Genomic DNA, 25,847 nt, shown 5'->3' with positions numbered 1-25,847 from the left:
TTTAGTCCTTCTTCAGTTGGGGTTGGGAAAGGGGCTAGCTGTCACTACCTTTAAGTGCAGATGTCAGCCCTTGGCTCTCTATTTCAAACTTAAAGAGGTTGTCCACAACAATTAACATTGCCCGCATGGATTTAAATTGTGGCAACAAGTCTTTTTGTAAATACCTTGCGTGTTCTTTATTACCTATGAGCGGCGCTATCGCTGGCCGCTCACCAGGCATCGCATAACCTCGGCTGCAGCCGACTCCGACATCCGCTGATGTCACTTCAAGTTCCGGCTGCAGCTGGGCGTGACCCAGTGACGTGCTTCCCCCTGATTGATGGGCTGTGGGCAGGGAGTTTCACCTCGCATCACAGCCCATCATCCACCACGCGCTTTCCCAACTAAAGCACAGGAGAGGGAAAGCGCGCGGTGGATGATAAGATATCCTATCCTGATGAAGAAGTTGGAGAAAACTTTGAAACGCGTTGATTTTAATTTGTAAAATAACATGAAATAAAAAATCCTTTATTGGAATATTTGGATCTCAGGCGGCCTTTCCACGTGGTTGACCAGCAGCGCAGAAAAAATGTTTGTACTCCACATCATATAGATTTCCCCCATGGGATCTGAATTTGTTTTTGAATACTGTTACTAAAACCCATTAACAAAATTCCCATTAAGTTCCTTGCGCTTAAATGCATTTTATTGGTTGCAATCAAGTCTGCCAGAAGACTAGGAGAACTGCTGGCTATATCCATCAAACCTCTGTCATGCCGGCATCTTCACGCCTTCTCAGCGCTAGCCTACTCACGACGTTCACCACTCTGCTTCCGCAGTGTTAGACTTACCTAGCTGACTTATGCTCACTGCCAGCTCTGCTCCTAGCGAGTCTCCATCTGACTATAAGGAGGCGCAGCCAGATCCTGCAGGTTTTGGCTTCTCCAGCCTTTCCTTAGGCAGCAGGGGCTGTATTAGGCAGCTCCTCCCACCACTCATTGCCCAATCGTTGGTTCCCAGTTGCTTGTCTCAGGATCCAGTGGGTGCTTGTTTGTTCTGTCTCTCCCATTATCTACCCGGCTCGTATACCCGTCCTGTCTGACCTCTTTGATCCTGACCTCGGCTTTATATTCTCATCCTGTGCTGCCTTCCCTGACTCCGTATTGTCTGACCACGTCTTTGCCCTCGTCCTCCTGTAACTCGTACCCATGTCTCTAACCCCCAGTCAGCTGCTGCAGACCCTAGGACTGCTCTAGAGTGGTACTTGGTGACTACCTGCGGCCAAGCCTATCCTCACCATCTGAGGCTCTAGTGAATACCAGGTAGTCACTTAGTTACGCCCCTCCTGGGTAAGCCCGGCCCATGGCATAGTGGGTCCACACCCACCAGCGTTACAGTACGATCGGGCCTTGGACCCCGCTGATAAAATCAAGACCCAGTGACCCCAAGTCTCTAGTACAAGACTTGTATGAGGAGGTCCATTCCAGCTGCCACTTCTGTCCCACTTCAATGGAGATCCCAAGGAGAGCCACGGCTTTATTAACCATTGCCAAATCCACTTCACTCTCCACGCCCATCTCTTTTCTTCAGACCAAGCCAAGATAGTGTTCATTGTCTCTGCTGTCTGAACAAGCCCTGACTTGGGCAAACCCCATTTGGGAGCGTGGTGGACCAGAGACCCGTGACATAGAGAGATTCCTTGAGATGTTCAGAGCAGTATTCGAGGAACCTGGCCTCACCTTGTGTGCTGCCTCATCTCTGCTGACTCTAAGACAGGACATGGATAACATGGCTCATTATGCTTTATGGTTCCATACTATGACGGTGGAGCTGGCCTGGAATTAAGAAACCCTGGTGTCTACCTTCTGGCAGGGCAGTCTGGTCGCATTAGATCCGCTACCAACCTCATCCACCTGGACCTAGTTCGTCAGCTTCCTATGCAACAGCTAGATCATCCCCTGGTTGTTTCCTCCATAGACGGACAACCCCTGGCGGAACCTATTCGTCATGTCACCCTGCCAGTCACCCTGCTGATTGGAACCCAGCCCTCTGAAAGAATCTCTTTTTAAGTGCTACCTAGCTCTGTAAACTCTGTTCTTCTGGGTCTTCCATGTGTCAGTTTCATAACTGGCTGTGGCCTGGGGAATCTGGAGTGTGTTGGACTGGGTTTTGTGGCATTTCCCAAGGTGCCTCCCATCCTCAGATGCTTTGCTACGTATTTAGCTGGCTTGCTGTGAGCAGCAGGTTGTCAGCTGTAGCTTTACTTTAAGTAAGAGTGTGTGCTTAGCCCTGTGTCTTGACTTCTGATCTTGTTTTTGACCTTGGATCTGTTGTGACAATTCTCATGGATTATTCCTTCTGCTTTTGACGCTCTCTGACTTCAGGTATCTGACCCCGGACTTGGCCTCTGACTATCCGTTTGTTGTACTCCCTGGTTTTGATGTACCCTTCTGACATTTGAGGTGCTTCAATGGGGTCAGGTGCTTCAATGGGGATCCTCATGTTCTAACAACTGCCTTGCCAAGTGCCCAAGTCACCGCCTTCCATGCCTTCGGACCTGCCTTCACTGCCTGAGACTCGTGTCTTGTCTCAATCCTTTAACGCATCTGATTCTGAGGGGGTATCACAGCACATCTGTAAGCCAGCTAGGATTGTTGAAGCGACTCCTATTGTAAAAGAAGTCCCTCCGGATAAGACCTTTGCTTCGACTAGAAGGAGAATTCTGTCCTGGAGACATGAATCCAAGGATGCTCGGGACTTTGCAACCGCCTGTACACAGATTTCTAGTAATAAGTCCTCCAGGATTAAGCCTGCCGAAAACATCTGCTCCCCTTCCATTCATAGAAGGTTTTCTCGGCAGTCTGGCCTAAAAAGGGGGGGGCATGAAGGGAGTACTGTCAACCTGGCGTCTTGCAAGCCATCTCAGTGCTGCTTTACTTACTGCGTTCACCGCTCTTCTTCCCCAGCGTCAGACTATCTCCCTGAGCTGCCTTGTGCTTACTTCCAGCTATGCTCCTAAAGCGTCTCCACCTGTCTGACCTCTCCTCTCCTGATCTTGGCTTTATTCTTTGATCCTTAGCTACCTGCCCTGACGCTGGATTGTCTGACCACATCTTTGCCCTAGTCCTCCTGTACCTCTTACCTGTGTTTCTAATTTTCCGGTCAGCAGCTGCAGACTCTGGGACTGCCCTGGAGTGGAACCTGGTGTCTACATGTGACCAAGCCTGTCCTCACCATCTGAGGTTTTAGTGAATACCAGTTTACCCTCCAGGGTAAGCCCAGCCCATGGGTTCACACCCACCAATGTTTCACCATCCCTATACCTTTATCCTTGAAGACAGGATAGAGATCAAGCCTGACTTAGCCTTCCTCCCTAAGGTAGCATTAGAATTCCATCAATATCAAGATTGTTCACCATCCTTTGGCAGTAGTGTTGAGCGAGCGTGTTTTGTTAACCCTTTTAGCGAGCACGCTCGGGTGGTCGCCGAGTATTTTTGGCGTGCTCGACAACTATGTTAGTCCCGCTGCGGCTGCATGTCTCAGGGCTGTTTGACAGCTGTGACACATGCAGGTATTGCCTAACAAACAGGCACATGCAGCTGCGGCAGCACTAACATAGATGCCAAGCATGCCGAAAATACTTGGCGAGCTCCCGAGCGTGCTCGCCGAAAGGGTTAAAAACACACGCTCGTTCAACACTAAGTCTGACGGGCAGTTTTATTGCCGAGATGTTAGGAGATGTGTGGTGGAATACTTATCTGCTTCTTGAAGGTTTAGAATAGATCCCTGTTTGTATAGTTTGAGGTGATGAATAAAGGGAAATCAGCTAGCACACTGTCCCTAGCTAAGTGGATTAGATACGCTATTTTTCCACCTATGAGTCTTGCACTTTCCAAGTACCTGGAGGTGTCAAGGCCCATTCCACTGGAGCTATTTCCCCCCCATCAGCTGAGAGCCAATGCCTCTATAAAATTAATTTGTAAGGCTGCAACCTGGTCCATACTTTCAACCTTTTTCAGACACTATTGGCTGGACCTGCCCTCTTACAGTGGCTTGTGAAAGTATTCACCCCCTTCTCTTTTTCTTGTTTTGCTACCTCACAACCTAGAATTTCAGTTTGTTTCTTTGAGGGTTTGCATCAGTTCATGTAAAGAACATGCCTACAACTGTGAACATTTGGTTTTCATTTTATTGTGAATCAAGCAACAAATAGGACAAATTAACTGAAAACTTCAGTGCTCATAACTATTCACCCCCCTAAAGCCAGTGCTTTGTAGAACCTCTTTTATGGCAATTACAGCTGCAAGTCACTTTGAATAAGTCTCTATGAGTTTTCCACATCTTGCCACTGGGATTTTTGCCCATTCCTCAAGACAAAACTGCTCCAGCTTCTTCAAGATAGATTATTTCCTCTGGTGAACAGCAATTTTCAAGTCTGACCAGAGATTCTTAATTGGATTAAGGTCTGGGCTACTCCAATACATTTACACATTTCCCCTTAAACCACTCAAGTGTTGCTTTAGCATTATTCTTCAGGTAATTGTCTTGTTCGAAGGTGAACTTCCGTCCCAGTCTTTAAATCACTGACAGACTGAAACAGGTTTTGCTCAAGGTTATCACTGTATTTCGCACCATCCATCTTCTTCTTGACTCGGACCATTTTCCCTGTCCCTGCTGTCGAAAAACATCCCCACATCATGATGCTGCTACCACCATGTTTCACTGTGGGGATGGTGTTCTTGGGGTGATGACTGTGATGGTTTGGCACCAGACATAGTGTTTACCTTGGTGGCCATAAAGTTCAATTTTGGTCTCATCTCACCACAGCACCTTCCTCCATACATTTCCACATGTCTTTTGGCGAACTCAAAACGAGCCTTAAAATTTTTGTGCATAAGTAAAGCTTTTTCTCTGCCTACTCCTCTATAAAGCCTACATCTATCGAGTGTACTGCTTATTGTGGACGTATGGACAGATACTCCAGTCTCTGCTTGGGAACTCTACGGCTCCTTCAGGGTTACCTTTGGTCTCTGTGATGCCTCTCTGATTAATGCCCTCCTTGCACAGGCTGAGAGTTTTTGTGGGCGGCCCTTTCTTGGCAGGTTTGTTGTGGTACCATGTTCTTTCCATTTGACGATAATGGGTTTGATGGTGCTCCAGGAGATTATCGAAGATTGGGATTTTTTTAATAACCCAACCCTGATGTGTACTTCCCAACAGCTTTATCCCTGACTTGTTTGGAGATCTCCTTGGTCTTCATGGTGTTGTTTGGTTAGTGGTGCCTCTTGCTTAATGGTGTTGCAGCCTCTGTGGCCTTTCAGAAAAGGTGTGTATATACTGACAGACCTTGTGACACTTAGATTGCACACCGGTGGACTTCCTTTCACTAAGCATATGAATTATGAAGGTAATTTCTTGTACCAGAAATTTTTAGGGGCTTCATAGCAAAAGGGTGAATACATAAGCACATGCCAATTTTTAGTTATTTGATCCCATAAATTAAATTTATGACTATATTTTTCTCACTTCACCAACTTAAGACTATTTAGTGCTGATGCATCACACACAAATCAGGTTACAAAAATATTTAAACACAGGTTGTAATGTAACAAAATAGGTAAAAAGCCAAGGGGGTGAATACTTTCGCAAGACATTGTACTCTGATCTTTCCTTTAGGCGTAAAGTCTTACAGGCTGTGGTCCTGCACTAACATTGCACTAACTGGTAATTTGATTTTCTGGAGACCATGACAGCACCCTTTTTCTTTCCTCCCTTTTATATCCACTTCTAGGTTTTGGGTGTCTTCCATAGTGGTAAAAAATTTTTTTAACAATGTGAAATGCAGCTATATATATAACTTCATAGGAGACTGCAGTTTACACTATATACTGCAATACTGGGGTATTGCATTAGATATGATAAGTGATAGGACTATTTCATGTTCAGTTCCTGTAAGTGGACTAGAAAATGTAGAAAAAAGAAAAAAAAAGAAAATTAAAATAAATCGAATCACTCATACCTTCATACATTTAAAATAAAGAAATTAAAAAAATAAACGTGTTATCATAATATAAAAGTAATTAACTTGTATGGTAAATGCGATAAAGAGAAAAAAAACCTAAAAATGGCAGTAAAAAAAGAAAAAAATATCTATTGGTCGTGGGCACCAATTTAATAGGGGTTTACTTTGAAGTTTGTAAAGTCAGTTAGGGGTAAACCTTGCATGCCATAAGACTCTGTTTGAACTTGTTTGTCGTGTTTGGCCAGTGTTTAGCCAGTAAATTACCGGCACACACTGTTTGAATGACCCTTTCTTAGTGGGTTACTTTCCAAAAGACTAAAAATACATATAGTGAAGCAAAAGCATTTTTGCCCCCAGCAAAAGAAAAAAAAAAAAAGTAGCTTTAGATCAGGGATGTCAAACTCAAATACACAGAAGACCAAATTTAAAAGCTTGGACAAAGTCATGGGCCAACCTTGATATTTATTACAAAAATGTCTACAATTGAGGAAGTTTTTCCTTATCATCAAATATAACAATGAACTTTTTCATATGTAAACCAACTTAAAGAGGTTGTCCAACGAAAAAAGTACAGTACATTTTAATTGATCTTAGAATAAAATATTGAAATAGTATAATATGTTATGTAAGAGCAGTAAAAAGCATATGGTCCAATGACCTAATGTAAATATGTAATAAGAAAGGATAAAAAACTTTGAATAATGCAGATAATAAAGTATGATGCAAACAAAAGTGCCCCGAAGCACAATATGTTACCCCCATAGTAAATTCCTCCACATGCACTGTATGGAGATCCCATCACAGTATGATTCTTTCGGCAACAAAAGTTCTCCATACAGTACAATGGGCCACACATAGTCCTCCATTCAGTATAATGGCGACAAAAAGTGTTCAATACAGTACAATGGCGACAAAAAGTGCTCCATACAATATAATGGCCCCACATAGTCCTCCATACAGTATAATGGCCCCGCATAGTCCTCCATACAGTATAATTGGGCCCTACATTGCCTTCCATACAGTATAATGGCCCCACATAGTCCTCCATTCAGTATAATGGCCCCACATAGTCCTCCATTCAGCATAATGGCCTCAAAAAGTGCTCCATACAGTATAATGGTCACAAAAAGTGCTCCCTACACTATAATGGGCCCCACATAGTCCTCCATACAGTATAACTGGGCCCTGCATTGCCTTCTATACAGTACAATGGCCACAAAAAGTGCTCCATACAGTATAATGGTCCCCATAGTTCTCCATACAGTATAATGGCCCCACATAATGCTCCATACAGTATAATGGCCCCACATAGTGCTCCATACAGTATAATGGGCCCCACATAGTGCTCTATACAGTATAGTTGAGCCCTGCATTGCCTTCCATATAGTATAATGGCCTCAGTTAGTGCTCCACACAGTATAATGGGCACCTTGTAGTGCTCCATACAGTATAATGGCCCCACATAGTGCTCCATACAGTATAATGGCCCCACATAGTGCTCCATACAGTATAATGGCCACCACATAGTGCTCCATACAATATAATGGCTTCATATAGTGCTCCTACTGTATGGAGCACTATATGAAGCCATTATATTGTATGGAGCACTATGTGGTGCCTATTACACTATATGGAGCACTATGTGGTGCCCATTATAATGGGACCCACATAGTCCTCCATACAGTATCATGGCTCCACATAGTGCACCATACAGTATAATGGCCACAAAAAGTGCTCTATACAGTATAATGGTCCCACATAGTCCCCCATACAGTATAATGGGCCCAACATAGTGCTCCATACAGTATATTGGCCCCACATAGTGCTCTATGCAGTATAATAGTTACCACGTAGTGCTCCATACAGTATAATGGCCCCACATAGTGCTTTACACAGTACGGTCACTGCCAGCTTCACGATACCCCAATTATGATTATTCGCTGCCACCACCGATCAGTTTTAAAATACTGATCTGACGTCTGCTTGCCTGCTTTCTCGTAGCTTATGGCTTCGGGGAAGGAACAATTACAGGACAGAAGAAGCAGAACTATTAAATTTTATATTTAATCCAAAAGGGAGGCAGTGTTAATGAAAAATATACAAAGGTTTTACAAAGGGAGACGATACAGTACAGAATATACAGTTACACAAAATGAAATGGGATTAAAGAAGAGCTTACTATACAGATCGCAGAGACGATTCAGTTTAGCTGGAGGGGAGGCACTCCAATTCTTGCCGTTATCGAACGGGACCCCTGCTATAAAATATATATTTCCGGCATGAGTATGGACCCATCTTCAGCTGGATCTTTTATGCCAAAGGGGGGACCTGCCCACACACTCCCCTGCGATGATCTCACGTGGGTTGATCTCCGCCCTTCATGATTTTATTAAAATCTCTAACTTCTCGCTGGTTGATTGCAGAAGTTCGCAAGTGACACTATATTTTTTATTGCGAATTTACCTTTCTGTAGAGACCAGACATGACATGGCTGCTGTCCGTTATTTTGGTACTTTTGCGCCACAGCTCACCAGAAGGGCTCACACATCCGGAAAAATATGTGTATTGTTCCTTCGCTGACCCTGCCGCTAAAAATGTGTCCCATTATTATCGGAAGCATAGAACTTCCGATATTGCATATTTTGTGTCGGTGCCTATGAGACTGGTGAGCAAAGGAGTTTGCAAATGATGATGACCCTGCCATTGTATGGAGTGTGATAGAATTTCTTTGAAGCTTAATGAGCTGTTTCCTCTTTTTATCACAGGTCTATGCTACTACAAGCTACATTCTTATGTTAATTAGAATGGACAATTGAGTTTGCCACCTCTCCTGTAAACTGCTAATTTGCATAGCAGCAACTGGTTAGAGCATTAGCTCTTGCTCCTTTGACAAATAGTATAGGGGAGGGATGATGAGGGGTTTGGAGAGAGAGATTCTTCCTATTTTCTATGACAATGATCATTTTACTTTGCCTGCAAAGAAGCTTTACAATGACATATGGTATAGTATAGTTGTCGTATCAGTCCAGCATTTCGGCAAATTATTTTTATTAAGGGAATTTTTAAAATAATCAGAGAAACAGGAAAAGAAGAAAAATGCAAATCACAAAGTCCAGCATTTCAATACAACAAATTGTATGAAAACATATCTAGTGAGACCAAACCTCTGGTGCAACCTGGGCAGCTGCACTGGGGCCAAAGAGGCAAGGGGGGTCATTTCCACCTCCAAAGCAGGTGGAATTGTACATTATGATGAGCTACTGGACTGTTAAGGGCCCATATACTGCTCTTACACAGGAGCCTCTTCTGTCTGTCCACCACTGAAGATATTTGGTTACAGAATTTGTTTGGATCTGTGAAAAATAAAACCTAAAACATGTACTAGATTTTTCCTTGATTAAAAAAATGTAATATAAAATTTATATATAAATATATGTTTTAGACGTTGTAATAATTTTATTTCTGTTTGTTACAGGGAGATCGTATGTGGCATTTTGCAGTCTCTCTGTTCTTGGTAGAACTGTATGGGAACAGCTTACTCCTCACTGCTGTTTATGGACTTGTGGTTGCAGGCTCTGTCCTTTTTCTTGGAGCTATAATTGGAGACTGGGTTGATAAAAATCCACGTCTGAAAGGTAATATATCTTCATTAAATACAAGTGTGTTTGCATTATATGTTATTTTACCAATTTTGGTTCAGTCAGAGCAAGATCGCAGATCTGTGAAACCTGGACCGTGATCAGATCGCTTTGTCTCCTGGGCGTAAATAAGATGCCTCATGTAAGGAGACCGGCTATTGAATGGGTGTGTGAAACTGGGCTAAATGTGTGTTTTAGGTGGCCAGTTAATCTGCATTTCATCTGTACTTTCAGATATCAGATATACTGTTCAATCAGGGTATTATCAGTGGAAGGCAGGTTTCAGACATCTGTATAACACAACTGTGCTCAGATTGCCATACCTGGCCCCGGAGGTCGCAATGACTCTTCTACAAGTGTCTATGATGTCAGTAAATCCATTTTTACGCTTTTACATCCGCCTCATGCGTACACATGCAACTGAATGTGACTCGCACCCTGGGCCGTGGGGCACTCGGAACCGGGCAGTAGGGAGACGATGGGGGTAGTAGTGGCGACCCGGTCCCATGGCTCAGGGTGGTCAGACCAGTGGTAGTCTTTTAGATGTTTTAAGTGATGTCCGACTACGCCACCCGTGGATTTGCGGTCATTAGGAACCGCCGCTGCAGGGCAGACCGCTGGGGCTGATGGTGGGTGCAGCTGGGGTGGTGTGACTCCCCACGGGAAGAGTGCAGCCCCAGGGCAGTGTAGTGAATGGTGGGAGTGATGGTGGTGAGAGTCCCAGTACCGGTAGTGCTGGAGGCGCGAAGGAGCACACAGACAACAAGTTACAGTCCAGGGTCTTTACTCACAGTTCATTTGTTCCGGGTCACTTCTGTCAGCAGTGACCGCCCGAGCCGTGCTGCGTCCACCAGGTGTGGGGCTCGGTCAACTCCCAGGCAGCTCAGAAGTATGGCTCAGGACCCCCTTCAATCCTTCCTCTGGCCTGCCTCACCAGTGACCCACTTTTGTCCAGCTGCCGCGGATCTGCGCGGGTAAACGTGGGCCCCGTTCCCCGCTGTCCTTTATGGTGCCTTCCTAGCAGGTTTGATGAGGTGCTGCACCAATAAATGGTCACAGCCTCCGGTCTTTGGCTGAGGGTTGTTTCTCCTCCTCCAACTTGGGATCCGGTACCCTTAATCTGCCTGACCCTTCACCCTGTATTCTCGTGGGTTCTTAGGGTCCCTTCCACCTTCTTGTTCCTGAGCCCCTCTGTTCATCTGTCTCTTCTTCTCCTCTTTTCTGTTCCTCCTTCTTCTCCTTTCCCGTGGAGCTGGGCTGAGAAGTAATCCCAGCTCCCCTTCACCTCCTCTCTCTCTCCACTCTCCTCCTCGGCCTTTCTCTAGGCCCACTCTGGAGTAGAGCTCCTACAGAGCCTCTACTCCCTGTCTTCTCCTCTCTCTGCACAGACTGTCTGAACTCCACCCAGAGCTAAGATGGTGCCCACCTTTTATACCTCCCTCTAGCCATGAGCCCAGGTGACCAGCAACCAATGGGCTCCTACCTACGCTTAGGAACCAACCCCTATCTGCTCCTACATCACTGGGTATTCCTCCCCCCTCCCCACTCCAGCCAGGGACATGGTCTGGCGTACCTGCATTTCTGTCTAGTGGGAGCACCGTTGAGCTGTCCCCCGGAAATGGGGTGAATGTGCTGTATGCAGCTAACTGAGCCCTGGTCCACACTCCATCCTTACCCGGGAGTGGAATATCACACCTCTGGCAGAGGTGCAATACCCCTGTAGCAGCCGAGCCCTCGGGGCGCTACAAATGCGGAGCAGAAGCTGAGTGAGGAGCTGAACACCGGTGTGTGCCCACCGGCAGGAGAGACTGACAAGTGTTAGGCCACGTGCACACGCTGAATAGTTGCTCAGTATTTTACCTCAGTAGTTGTAAGCCAGAACCAGCAGTGGATGAAAACTGCAGACGTGGTGACGTGTTACTATTATACTTTTCCTGGTTTGGACTTACAAATACTGAGGTAAAAAACTCACTAAATTCTCAACGTGGCCCTTACTGTGGAACGGATGCAGCAGTGTGAAAAGTGCCATCTGCCGCACCGTATGCCGGGTTTCCTGTGTCTGATATGTTGTCATTAATACTACAGAGCCCGGGAAGTGGAAACGATGTGCCGGGAAGTCAGCAGCTCTATAGTATGGCTGATCATAAGTCCATCAGGGCACAGTGGGGGGAGTGATCAGTGAGGGAGGGGGGATTATTACGGCATTTGTTACTGAGCATGGCTGCACATACAGGAGAAGCAGCACTCCATGCTGGCTGCAGAGCTGGTCCGCACACTGAGTGACTCCTTGTGATCACTGCCACACATCTGAGACCTGTGCTTTTTCACTCTGTGCTGCTTTTTCCATGCTGTGCATAGATAATACATTTCATATACCTAAGGCTGCATTCAAATGTTTGTTTTACATGTGTTGTATGTACAGTATGTATAATACCCCTTATGGTCAATGGAGCTATTCACAAGTCCACGTTTTATTTTTTATTTTTATTACAGACGACGTGTGCACAAAAAATCACAGAGACTTGATCTGTGATGAGGATAAGAAATGAACATAAGTACCCATACAAGTCTATGGGTCCGTGAAAATCGCAGACAGTACACAGATGTCATCAGTGTACAATCCATGTCCTGTCCACAGTCCCATATTTGCCACTAGGCATCGGAGGTCCAGTGCCTAGGGCGGCAAGTTGCAGGGATCAAAATTAAAAAAAATATCATTTATTTTTAAATCAACCTTCCTTTCCCAGACTCTAAGAATACTGGCATCTTTCTGGAGGAGGGAGGCAGCACTCTGCATTCATTTGTATTTGCATCTTTAAGACGTGAATACAAATGATCCTCCGTCCACTTCCGGGGTCAGTGCTGCTCTAATCAGCTCCACTGACTCCTCGTGCAGTGGTGTGCGCACACTGCTGACGTCACGGCAGCCCGATAAGGTGACCTCATCATGCTGCCGACATCAATGCAGAGTGACGCGGAGGAGTACAAGCTGGAGACTGGAGCAGGTAAGCACTCACAGAGCCAAAGATACGAGGGAGGGATGGGGGGCACTGTATGGAGAACATGAGGGAGTCAGTGGAGGACTATGGATGGAGTATATAGGTGGGGGGAAGCTTTGTATGGTGAACATTGGGAGGAAGGGGGGATTGCGCTGTATGGAGAACTTGGTGGGGGGTTCAGGGGAGAACTCTGTATAGAGAACATGGGGGGAAGAAAGGGGGATTGCACTGACTGTCCGTGATTAACCTAGTAATATGTAGAAGTTGCGCAAATTAATTTTATTTATTTTTTTCCATACCTGAAAATCACTGCTAAAACTTCAATGGTAAAGACTGATACTGGGACCGTGTTTATTTTGTCTCTGCATACATGAAAAAATAGCATACATGACAAATTACTGATGTCTGAATGAGGCCTTAACTGTTATGATCTGCAACATGTACTAAGGAAAGATAGGGGAAAGCTGTCCCTACAGTAAAACTAAGCTGAATCACTACGATGTAGCGGGCTGCCTGTTCCTAGTGAACAGACCCGCCTTAGTCCTCGGCTAGTCTGAACGAAGACCTATAGAATTAAGGGAGGGGTCCCTAAAAGGACTAAGGACTGGGACAAAAATGGGACACCTCCTAAACAGAAGTTGTTGCAGAACGCAAAAGACTAACTGACAAAAAGTACTAGAGGCCCCAGAGGACCAAGCGAACTTGACAGAGAAAGGCACAGAAGCACCTGGCTAGAGAGACAGTCAAACACTGAAGTCCAGCACAGCCAGAAGGGCGGAGCTGGAATATAAAGGCAGATGGTCACATGACCGCAAACCACAAGATAGAAAAAACAAACAGGAGGGTTCTAACATTAACTTCATATGCAGCATATAGCCTCTCTCCAGCTGAGTGACACTAATTGTGCATTGTTTTTATTGTCTTAAGGGGTATCTGAAACATTGTGACCCCACATTTCTGCTGCGATGCCTACATGCAGGATGCTTACGCATGTGTGGTCAGCAGGTATGTGGAGGTCATAATGTCATCAGCACCCTTCACCACAGATGCAGAAATGAGAAGGACCAGAATTTCACTTTTAACCCCTTAGTGACTTAGCCAATTTTAACCTTAACTCCTTCACCCCCCCCAAGCCTGTGTACTCTTTCGTGACCTGGCCAAATTTTACAATTCTGATCAGTGTCACTATATGTAGTAATAAGGCTGGGTGCCCACGTAGCGTTTTTCAAGCGTTTATGCTGCGGAATTTCCGCAGCGTAAACACTTGTTAAACGCTAGGTAATCCGCTCCCCATGGTCCCCAAGGGGATTCCGCATGTTCTATGCACATGCTGCGGATTTTTCCGCAGCGTTTATGCTGCGTACAAAAATCCGTAGCATGTCATTTAATTTTGCGGAAGCGCAGCGGAACTCCCGCCATTGACTTGCATTGAAACGCATAGAAACCGCGACTGTACATTTTTACAAGCGGCTTCTATGCGTCTCTATGTGCGGATGGTACCCAGTTCTCTAGGAGAGGAGACTCTCATCCAGACCTGGGTACCATTGTACCTGTAAAAAAAAACTAAAATAACAAATAAAGTTATATTCACCTGTCCGGCGGCTTCTCTCTGAATGCCGGCATCGCTTGAGGACCTGCGGTGACGTCACAGTCATGTGACTGCAGGCCCTTCACCGCTCTGTCTCGCGATATGCCGGCAGCCGGGAACCAGACGGGAACGAGCGCTGCTGCACACACCAGGGCCTCGGGGGTGAGTATAGCTTTATTTGTTTTAATTTTTACGGTTCACACTGTATAAATCCATGCCGTTTGCATGGATTTATACAGTGTGACCTAGTTGTCAAGCACTTTCCAAGTGATGCTATCGCCTGGAAAGCGCTTGTCAATCTGCATGCGGAAACGCATGTGGATCCGCATGTATTCTGCAGGAAGATGCAGAAATGCTGCAGAAATTTTCTGCTTCATTTCTGCATCGTGGGCACATAGCCTAACTCTGGAACACTTCAACAAATCCCACTGATTCCGAGATTGTTTTTTTTCGTGACATATTGTACTTCATGATAGTGGTAAAATTCGTACGATATGACTCATTTATTTGTGAAAAAATCTGAAATTTGGCAACAATTTTGCAATTTTTAAACTTTTAATTTTATGCCCTTAAACCAGAGAATTATGTCACGCAAAATAGTTAATAAATAACATTTCTCACATGTATACTTTACATCAGCACAATTTTTTAAACATATTTTTTTGTTTGTTAGGAAGTTAGAAGGGTTAACAGTTGACCAGCAATTTCCCCAACAAAATTTACAAAACCATTTTGTTTAGGAACCACATCACATTTGAAGTGACTTTGAGGGACCTATGTGACAGAAAATACCCCAAATTGATACCATTCTAAAAATGTCACCCCTCAAGATGCTCAAAACTACATTCAAGACGTTTATTAAACCTTCAGGTGCTTCACAGGAATTAATGAAATGTGGAAGCAAAAAATTAACATTTAATTTTTTTTCACAAAAATTTTACTTTAGAGCCAATTTTTTTTTATTTTCACAAGGGTAACAGGTGCAAATGGACCTCAAAATTTGTTGTGCAATTTCTCCTTGGTATGCCAATACTCCATATGTGGGGGAAAGCTACTGTTTGGGCTCATGGCAGGGCTCGGAAGAGAAGGAGCACCGTTTGACTTTTTGAACGCAAAATTGTCTGAAATCGAGAGCAGAGGCCATGTCGCGTTTGGAGAGCCCCTGATGTGCCTAAATAGTTGAAAACCACCACAAGTGACCCCATTTTCGAAACTAGACCCCTCAAGGAACTTATTTAGATGTGTGATGAGCACCTTGAACCTCCGGGTGTTTCACAGAAGTTTATAACTTAGAGCCATGAAAATAAAGAAAATCACATTTTTTCCCACAAAAATATTATTTTAGCCCCAAATATTGCATCTTCACAAGGGTAACAGGAGAAAATGCGCTGTACAATTTATTGTGCAATTTCTCCTGAGTGCGCCAATACCCCATATGTGGGGGAAAACTATTGTTTGGGCGCACGGAAGGAGCTCCATTTCACTTTTTGAATGCAAAATTTGCTGGAATCACTAGCGAACAGCATGCCGTATTTGGAGAGTGATGTGCCTAAACAGTGGAAACCTCCCACAAGTGACTCCATCATTTTTTAAACTAGACCCCTCAAGGAATGTATCTAGATGTGTGGTGAGCACCTTGAACCCCCAGGTGCTTCACAGAATGTTATAATGTAGAGCCATGAAAATAAAATATCTAATTTTTCCAACAAAAATGTTCTTTTAGCCCCAAATGTTTTATTTTCACAAAGTTAACAGGAGAAATTGAAACCCATTTTTTTGTGCAATTTCTCCTAAATAAACAGATACCCTATATGTGGGGGAAAACTACTGTTTGGGCGCAGGACTAAGAAAGGAAGGAGTGACGTTTTGGAACTCTTGACATTGATGGAATGGTCTGCGGGTGTCATGTCACGTTAGGAGAGCCCATGATGTGCTTAAACAGTGGAAACCACCCACAAGTGACCCCATTTTGGAAACTTGACCCCTCAAGGAATTTATCTAGACGTGTGGTGAGCACTTTTAACCCCCAGGTGCTTCACAGAATTTTACAGCGTAGAGTCTGGAAAATGAAGAAAAATTATTTTTCCCACAAAAATGTTGTTTTAGCCCCATTTTTTTTATTTTCACAAAGATAGCATGAGAAAATGGACTCCAGAATTTTTGTGCAATTTCTCCTGAGTACACCGATACCCTATATGTGGTCGAAGACTACTTTTGAGGCACAGTGCAAAGCTCAGAAGGGAAGGAGAGCCATATTGGAGTTCAGATTTTGCTGGAATGGCTTGAGGGTGCCATGTCACATTGGCAGAGCCCATGAGGTGCCAGAACAGCAGAGACCCCTCATATGTGAACTCATTTTACAAACTAAACCCCCCAATGAATTCATGCAGGAGCATTGCTATGCTTTGTAATTGTCAGTGCTGCACTGACACAAGTAAGGGCTCGCTCTCACTTGCGATTAAATCAGACGAATGCAATCCAATAAAAATCGGATTGCTTTCGGTTTAGTATTAATCTTTAAGTGTGTGGTCATATGTGGTTTTTCTTTTCCCACTCCAATCGAATCGCGATCGGACTGAAAAAAAATGCAGCATGCTGCAATTGCATGCTGAATTCATATCGCACGCACCCATATAAGTCTATGGGTGCGTGTGAAACATCCCACTGCACTCGGATATCACCCGAGCCGACGCCAGCAACAGAGGAGATGGAGAAATTAATGTCTCCATCTCCTCTGCAGCTTTGCTGTGATCCTCCCATGCGAGAGAATTGGAGCACAGAGCACTGACACTCAGCAATGACTCGCAGCAGAGCTGGAGCCGAGAGTCATTAGCATATCACATCCGATGCTCTCGCGTTGGCTGTGATACGCTAGTGGGACCCCGGCCTTAATTAGATTATGCACTGCACGTGATCTAACTTACTTGCTAGAGCCTGGTGACCCGGATGTCGTCATATTGACATCAGGTCACCATGGCAACGATCGGGCCCACACAATGATGTCACGGGGGCGCCGATTGGAGGCCCTGATCCTTTATGTTCCCTCTCTCTGCCTGCCTTCTAAATGCTGTGATCGATATCGATAGGGTTTTAAACTGCCGGGAGCGGTGCAGGCATTGCTCCTGGCAGTGAGAGTCGGGCGTCAGCTGTGATATCAGCTGAACACCCAACGGCAATCGCGCACCCACAGCTCCTGTGCACGCAAAATCGCCTGGACGTATCCAGTGCATCCAAGGTTGGGAAGGGGTTAATGACCAAGCCAAATTTTTAAAATCTGACCAGTGACACTTCATGTGGTAATAACCCTGGAACGCTTCAATGGATCCCAGTGATTCTGAGACTGTTTTTATGACACATTGTATGTTATGTTAGTGGTAAATTATGTGGCCAGAGACATCTGTTTGGACAAAAGGTAGGGCTCGGAAGGGAAGGAGCACCAATTGAATTATGGAACACAAATTTGTCTGAAATAGATTATGGGCACCATGTCGCATTTGCACGGCCCCTAAGGCATCCAAACAGCAGAAAAGCCCACACGTGACCTTATTTTATCAAGTACACCACTGAAGGGGTCTTGTTTCCAAAATAGAGTCACTTGTGGGAAGTGTCTGACTTTTTGGCACGTAAGAGGCTCTGCAAATGAGACTTTACATTCACAGTCTATTCCAGAGAAATTTATACTCCAAAAATTAAATAGCGCTTTCCTTTCCGAGCACTGTCATGTGCCCAAACAGTACTTTTTGACCACATATGGTTCGTCTTCGGCAGAAATTGAGTAACAAATTACGGCGTCCATTTTTTCCTATTATCCATTGTAAAAACTACAAATTTGGAGCGAAAACTACATTTTAGCCAAAAAAACATAATTTCTGTTTTCACATCCACATTTTAAAAAGTTCTGTGAAGCACCAGTTTCAACAAGCTCAACACACTTCTAGGTTAATTCCTCAAGGAATTCATCTAGGGGTGTCCTGAGCATTTTTAACCTACAGATGATTCACAAAACTATAACATTTAGATGTGAAAACCAAACATTACATTTTTACATTTTTTCCACTAAAATACTGTTTTAGCACCAAATTTATAATTTCCACGAGGGGTAATAGGATAAAATGGACCCCATAATTTGTTATGCAATTTTATTGAACATGGCAGTACCCCATATGGGGTTGCACACTACTGTTTGAGCACACGGCGGGGATCGGATGGGAAGGGAGCGCTACTTGGCTTTTAGAACGCAAATTCCGTTTGAATAGGTTGTCGGCTTCATTGGCAGAAGCCATGAGGGGCCAGGTCAGCAGAAACCACCACAAGTGACTCCATATTGGAAACTTCACTGCTTTTTTGTGTTTTTTTTTTCCTTTTTTGCACATTTTATTTATTTTTTTTTTAACTTTTTCACTTAGTCCCACTGTAGGACATATATATTTTTTTTTACTTTGATTGCTGGTCTCATGCATTGCAGTGCTTGTGTACTGCAGTGCCATAGACCTGTCAGTGATTCACTGACAGAGCCTGCGAGACTGCTAATTGCAGGATCTTACATGTCACTGTGTCTCTGGGGGCATTTAACATCTTGCGTGCCATTTATTCTTTGGGATCAGACTCATTCAAGACTTCTACAGTCCAGTCTTAAACTTGTGGAAGAAACCTCAACCTCCTAAACTCCAAGATTCTTATTCCACAAAATACTCTTCGAGAATTACAATGATGGCAGGATGTAGTGAATGTATTCAAGGGCGGTCCGTGGAAAGTTGTAGACTCTCCTTAGTGATTACTATGGATGTCAGCCTCACGGGGTGTAAGGCTCATACGGGTTCACAAGTCGTGAAGGACAGTTGGGACTGATCCCTCTCTAGGACTTCTTCAAATCTAATAGTACACAGAGCCCTACAGGCTTTCCTCCCCAAAAATGTAGCATTTTAATGTCAGAATTATATCAGACAACATAACATTTGTAGGCATAGGTCACAATTACGTGTGTACAAGTTTCACTGACACCTCTGCCAGCTGCTTTACTCTTTTAGAAAAGTCACATGCATATTACTATGCATGAGTCCTGTGCTGCTTCTCTTCTGTGCCCTTTTCTCTCTTAGGTGTCTCCAAGTGGGCAGCACAATCCTGCAGAGACACGACTCAGCCCAAGGCCACGGCCCCACTATCAGTATTTGGTCAGTATTCGGTCAGTACTTTTTCTCAGGAGTGGGAGCCAAAACCAGGTGAGGAACAATCAGAGAAAAGGTATAATAGAAACAAGTCACCAATTCTGCATTTATCACCCACTCCTGGTTTTGGCTCTCACTCCTGAGAAAAAATACTGACCAAATACTGATAGTGGGGCCGTGGCCTAGGGCAGTGTCTATTTGCACGGTACACAGTGATGCTATGGCTATTGCCATATTTGGCAGCTACAGACGCACTATGTTTTGTGTAAATGGCAGGGACATCACACTCAGCCCTGCATACTCACGTGAGGTCTCCTTCTGGCTCCCCAGTCCTCCTCTACAATGCCAGTAGGGGCTGTGGAGGAGGTTATCCCTCTGTTATCTACCCTGCATCCTGCCTACTATTGCCTTGGGGCAGAATCAGAGAACACTTTGGGCTTATGAAGGGACAGAGACTAAACCATAGCTAGCACCCGTCCCACATTCAGCAGGACTATACTGATTTGAGAGCTCAGTCCTGACTTCTAATATTCACCTATCGAATTTTTGGACCTTCGGTTATTTGGAGAAGAATGAAAAAAACTTTTACATCCAAATTTAGAAGAAAAAAAATCGCAGGTAACAGTATTTTGCATGTGTCCAGTCACCACCCTGCGCTTACAATCAGAGCTATTCTGGTAGGTGCGTTTTCGAGGGCTAGAAGAAATTGTAGTACACAGGATTTGTATGATGGTGAAATAGCTGTTATTGAACAAAGACTCAAAAATAGGGGTTATCAAAAATGGTTGTTCACTAGAGCCAAAAAAATAGTATCCAACAAGCCGAGATTTAAAGTGCCTACTGTTTAAGAAAATAAAATAGATCCCAATATACCACCTTGGTTTTGGAATTGAGTAATCGGTTTTCCATTATCAAAAATATTTTTTTAAAGATCTGTCTATTTTAGAAACATGATAAAACAGCTAAAATATTACAAGAAGGTATCATATAGTGTCATATAGAAGGTATATAGTGTCTCACCGTGCCCCTTCCCTCTGAAAACTATTTATTCTAATATCACCACAAGTACCAATTGGTTAGCTACAAAAGGTTTTTTTTAGCTGCGGTTCTCGCTCATGCAATAGCTGCCCTTTTGTAAAAAAACAAAAGAAAGCATTCTCTGACGACAATAAATTTTATGACATAAAATCTTTTCTCAATTGTTCTTCCACTTTTGTCATTTATATCATAGAATGTACTTACTGCCATCTAAAATATTTGGGATGCTCCTCCATACGTTTTCAAATTCATGGGTCTGTGCACTTGTCAGTGTGTTTCTACAGACCGTGTGTCCGTGTGCAAAACACGTTGACATGTCTGTCTTTTGCTGGCAGCACGGTCTGAAATACGTCCCGCACACTGATGACACACGGATGAGATCACCGTGACCAGGCGACAATGATGAGAGTTGGAGTCAGCACCCTCTGTCTGTGTATAGCGTATATTACATAAATAAATTGTTTAAAAAAACGGCATGGTGTCTTCCTTAATTTTCCTAACCAGCTGAGAGAAAGCAGACAGCTACAGGCTAGTGTTAATACATTGCATTATTAAATTTGGTATTTTTTATTATTTTTCTGGTTATTTGTTGTTTCTGATGCCTTGTTTGTGAATATTATTTGGCTTTCTTAGGTCATTATCACATATTTTGCTATTACATGTGTAGATATATTTGCTGAGGATTATATTTTATTTATGTTTATTGATTATGCTTTATATAAGGTATCTTTGTTTCAGCTCTAATGTTTAGCTTACATGGTTATTTTACTGACAAGAGCTGCTGGTTTGTTACTTGGTATATTTACTAATCAGTTAAACCATTTCTGTGCAGAACTACACACGTTTCATTTACTGACCTTTGTTACTTGGTATACTTACCAACCAAATCTATTACTGTACAGAATCCCACACAGGTCCTATTTACTGACAAGAGCTACTGGTTTGTTACTTGCTAAGAGGTGCCGAGGCAAAAAGAAAACAATCATATGGCCCATTGTAGTGAAAATATGAAAAACTTTATTGTAAATATTGCACAGGAAATTTGGGGGGAAAGAGAGCCAAAAATACATACATTGGCATTAAAAATACTTAAAAACAAACAGGCACCATGTCAGATGCCGGTATAGCACCTCTCTGGAATCATGCTATGCCACAACTATAGTGCAGTAAAGAAAGTGCTGCCAACAAAAAAGAGGTAACATATACACATGATGTATATCATATAATTACATTTCTTATCAATATCAATGTCCCTCATATCCAATATGGCCACCATCTGCCGTCATTACCTTAATAGGAGAAGCGAAACCTGCACTGCATGTGTTTCCCCGACGCGCGTTTCGGCGCTTGTGCTTTTTCCCATGGGACTTATGTAACCTAGTGCTCTGTTCTAATTTCCACCCTTGTGGTTTGTTACTTGGTATACTTACCAACCAAATAATCTTATTATTGTACAGAATCACACACAAGGCCTATTTACTGACAAGAGCTGCTTGTTTGTTACTTGGTATACTTACCAACCAAATAATCTATTATTGTACAGAATCACACATTCTAATCTATTACTTTGAAGTACCACACACAGGTCCTATTTACTGACAAGAGCTGCTTGTTCGTTACATGGTATATTTATCAATTAATTAATCTACTTCTGTGCAGTACCATCAGGCTGGCTATATAAGATTGTCTTATCCCAGTAGTTAGTATCATGAAGGGTGCTATTGCACCAGAAATGCGTTAATACAATGGTTTTAATTTTATTTATTTCTTGCACATTTTTATTATACCTTGCACAGTCTCATAAAATATAACTTTCAATAAGTAATAAATGCACAATAAAAACAGGAATAAAGTATAAAAACAGGGAAAGCCCCAATGGAGGACCACATGAATAAATACATATGCTGTATATTACTATATATCTAAATAATTAGCCTTCCCAGGGCAAAGTGCTAATGAGATGGCTATATATACTGCCAGAGCAAAACAGGACTATACAGAGTACAATATGTAAAGAATGTGAGTGAGAGTATATATGTATAAAAAACCCTCTTTAAAGGTAACAAAGGGATACCAGTATAAGATTACACATATGCCACCTCTAGTGGGGAAATAAAACTGTCTGAGGCAGGGGTGGGCAATAAATTTTCCCGAGAGACTGTGACTGTTGTGGAGGGACGAACCGATAGGCTGAAATTAATTCTGCTCAACATTAATATTAACATATTAGTTATAATTATATTATTAATATATATAATAATAATAATTGTATCACTTAATATTGGGCAAAATTAAGTATGCTGACATCCCCCTATATACCGTTTGAACCCGAATACAGCCCCTTCTATATATTGTATGAGTCCCCACACAGACGCTTATATATCTTGAGAGCCCACACATAGCCTCCCTATATACAGCATGAGCCCCACAAAGCCTCTGAATATGCACCATGAGCTCCACACAGCCTCTCTATATTAAGCATGAGCCCCACACAACCTCCCCATGTCCAGCATGAGCCCCAAACAACCTCCCCATGTCCAGCATGAGAGACCCATAGCATCCCTATCTCCAGCATGAGAACCCCACAGCCTCTCCATGTCCAGCATGAGAACCCCACAGCCTCCCCATGTCCAGCATGAGAGCCCCACAGCCTCCCCATGTCCAGCATGAGAGCCCCACAGTCTCCCCATGGCCACCATGAGAGCCCCACAGTCTCCCCATGGCCACCATGAGAGCCCCACAGTCTCCCCATGGCCACCATGAGAGCCCCACAGTCTCCCCATGGCCACCATGAGAGCCCCACAGTCTCCCCATGGCCACCATGAGAGCCCCACAGCCTCCCCATTGCCACCATGAGAGCCCCACAGCCTCCCCATGTCCAGCATGAGAGCCCCACAGCCTCCCAATGTTCAGCATGAGAGCCCCACAGCCTCCACATGTCCAGCATGAGAGTCCTACAACCTCCTCTTGTCCAGCATTAGAGCCCCATAGCCTCCCCATGTCCAGCATGAGAGTCCCATAGCTTCCCCATGTCCAGCAGGAGCGCCCCATAGCCTCCCCATGTCCAGTATGAGAGCTCCATAGCCTCCCCATTTCCTGAATGAGAGCCCCATAGCCTCCTTATGTCCAGCTTAAGAACCCATAGCCTCCCCATGTCCAGCTTAAGAGCCCATAACCTCCCCATGTCCAGCATGAGAGCCTCTTAGCCTCCCCATGTCCAGCATGGGAGCCCCATAGCCTTACCCATGTCCAGGATGAGAGCCCCATAGCCTCCACATGTTCAGCATGAAAGCCCCATAGCCTCCTCATGTCCAGGATGAGAGCCCCATAGCCTCCCCATGTCTAGCATAAAAACATCAGAGTCTCCCCATGTCCAGCATAAGACCCCTATAGCCTCCCCATGTCCAGCATGAGATCCCCATAGCCTCTTCATGTCCAGGATGAGTCCCTCATAGCCTCCCCATGTCCAGCATAAAGACCCCATAGCCTCCCCATGTCCAGCCAAACATCCCATACACATGAAAAAAAAAAAAAGAACAGCACATACTCACCAATGTAGTTAGCGTGGATGGAGAAAGTGGAGAGAGCAGTTACAGTGGGCAGGCAGGCACGGTGCCACTGTTTTCAAGCCCTTTGGCTGTCTCGGTCCGCAGGCCGGACTGGAACAGCCAGAGGGCCGGATGTGACCCGTGGGCCACACTCTGCCTAGGTCTGGTCTAAGGGATGATGTTAGAAAAGTATTCACAAATAATGATGTGGCAGATGAGCGCATGTGGCGTGGCCCCAAAGACCACATGTTCTCATCCGCCTGCAGCGTCGAGCACACCAGGGACATTATTGGTTGGCAATTGCGTATTCCTGTGTGTAGTGCTTGTACTTGATACTGAATAAATCGAGATATTTTGAAAATTTTGTTTCCATTTTTTTTATAATTTGCGTATTAACATGTCTATCCATCCTGTGATTTTCATAATTTCATGACTTGCAATTCCAATGTGTGTGGAACACAGCAGAAGCAGGCGGCCATAGGAGAAGGGAACCGGGACTGGTTGACACTATCAAGATTCCCTAGTATTTCTGGTATGAGCGGGGAGGTCACGTCAGTATGTATGCAATTTGCATATCTGCAGTCTCGCGCAGACTAGATGTATTTGGCTTTTCTCAATGCACTTCTATTGAGAGAGGCTGAGCACAACTAGGCTGCACATGACCGCAACTAAGTAAATCACATTCATGCAGTAATGTAACCGCCCTCTCATATCGGTAGTACCCGGGAATTTTGACAGTATGCTCACCACACACTGTCACAGAAATCTGCAGTCACATAGACTGACTACAGACTTTTGTGTTAAGACTGGACAAACGCACTACTGCTCTCCATTGGTGATAAAGTGGCAGCGGCGCCGGTCCCGTGCAGGACTTCAGAGTTGGGGTTGTGACATCAGTGCATTGGTCTGCCCGAGCCTCGCCTATGTATATATCAGAATTCTGGATTAGGTTTTTGAATTTTATTAAAACTTGTGGTGTGACTGTGGGGGCATCATAAACAATGGGGGACACTGAAACAATGTGTGGGGGTCCCTCATAAAGTGTGGGGGCCATTATACAGCATGGGAGTTAATGTGTGGGCCATTATACAGTTTGGAGGCTACTCTGGGGCAATTATACAGTTTGGGGCTAATGTGAGGGCCATTTCATAGTTTGGGGGTTAATGCGGGGGGACATTAAATAGTTTGTGGGCTAATACGGGGAACATTATATGGTTTGGGGGCTAATGTGGGGGCCATTATATACAGTAGTTTGGGTGCTAATGCGGGGGGACATTAAACAGTTTTGGGGGTCAATGCAGGGGCCATTATACAGGTTGGAGGCTAATGTGTGGGCCATTACACAGTTTTGGGTCTACTATGGGGGCAGTCGTACAGTGTGAGGACTACTGTGGGGGTCCCTCATACTGTGTGGGGCTCTCATATTGTGGGTAGGCCCCTCATTCATTGTAGGGACATCTGTGGGGGTTTCTCTTAAAGTGTGGGGGACATTATACAGTATGGGAGCTAATGTTGATACCATTATACAGTTTGAGGGCTACTGTAGGGGCCATCATAAAGTGTGGGAACAACTGTGGGGGCCATTATTGCAGTGTGAGGGCTACTGTGGGGGTCGTCATACTGTGTTTTGGGGGAGCAGTGAGAACATCATACTGTATTTATTGAGCTGTGCGGCCATTATACTGTGTATAGGGGAACTATGAGGGCATTATAATGTGTATAGGGTAGCTGTTGGTCAATTATACTGTGTAAAAGGGAGCTTTTGGTCCATCAAACTGTCTATAGGGGAGCTGTGGGCCCATCACTGTGTACAGGGAAGCTGTGGGGGCATTATATTGTGTATAGGGGCGCTATGGGACCATCATATTGT

General features: G+C 44.3%; 1 protein-coding gene across 1 annotated transcript in view; it reads left to right on the top strand.

Annotated features, from left to right (window-relative positions):
* The window catches only part of SLC40A1 (solute carrier family 40 member 1), a 145,134-nt gene that overhangs the window by 55,044 nt on the left and 64,243 nt on the right, over positions 1–25,847 (top strand). The window contains exon 3 of the mRNA XM_073647838.1: positions 9,477–9,636. Coding sequence (XP_073503939.1) covers positions 9,477–9,636 — 160 coding nt within the window. The remainder of the gene's footprint in view (positions 1–9,476; positions 9,637–25,847) is intronic.

The sequence above is a fragment of the Phyllobates terribilis genome, unplaced genomic scaffold (genome assembly GCF_046119375.1).
Source record: "Phyllobates terribilis strain yellow unplaced genomic scaffold, ASM4611937v1 Scaffold_9__5_contigs__length_417890890, whole genome shotgun sequence".
In the NCBI taxonomy this organism is placed as follows: domain Eukaryota; kingdom Metazoa; phylum Chordata; class Amphibia; order Anura; family Dendrobatidae; genus Phyllobates; species Phyllobates terribilis.
Note: the sequence above shows the minus strand (reverse complement) of the source record. Positions and strands in the feature narration are given on the sequence as shown.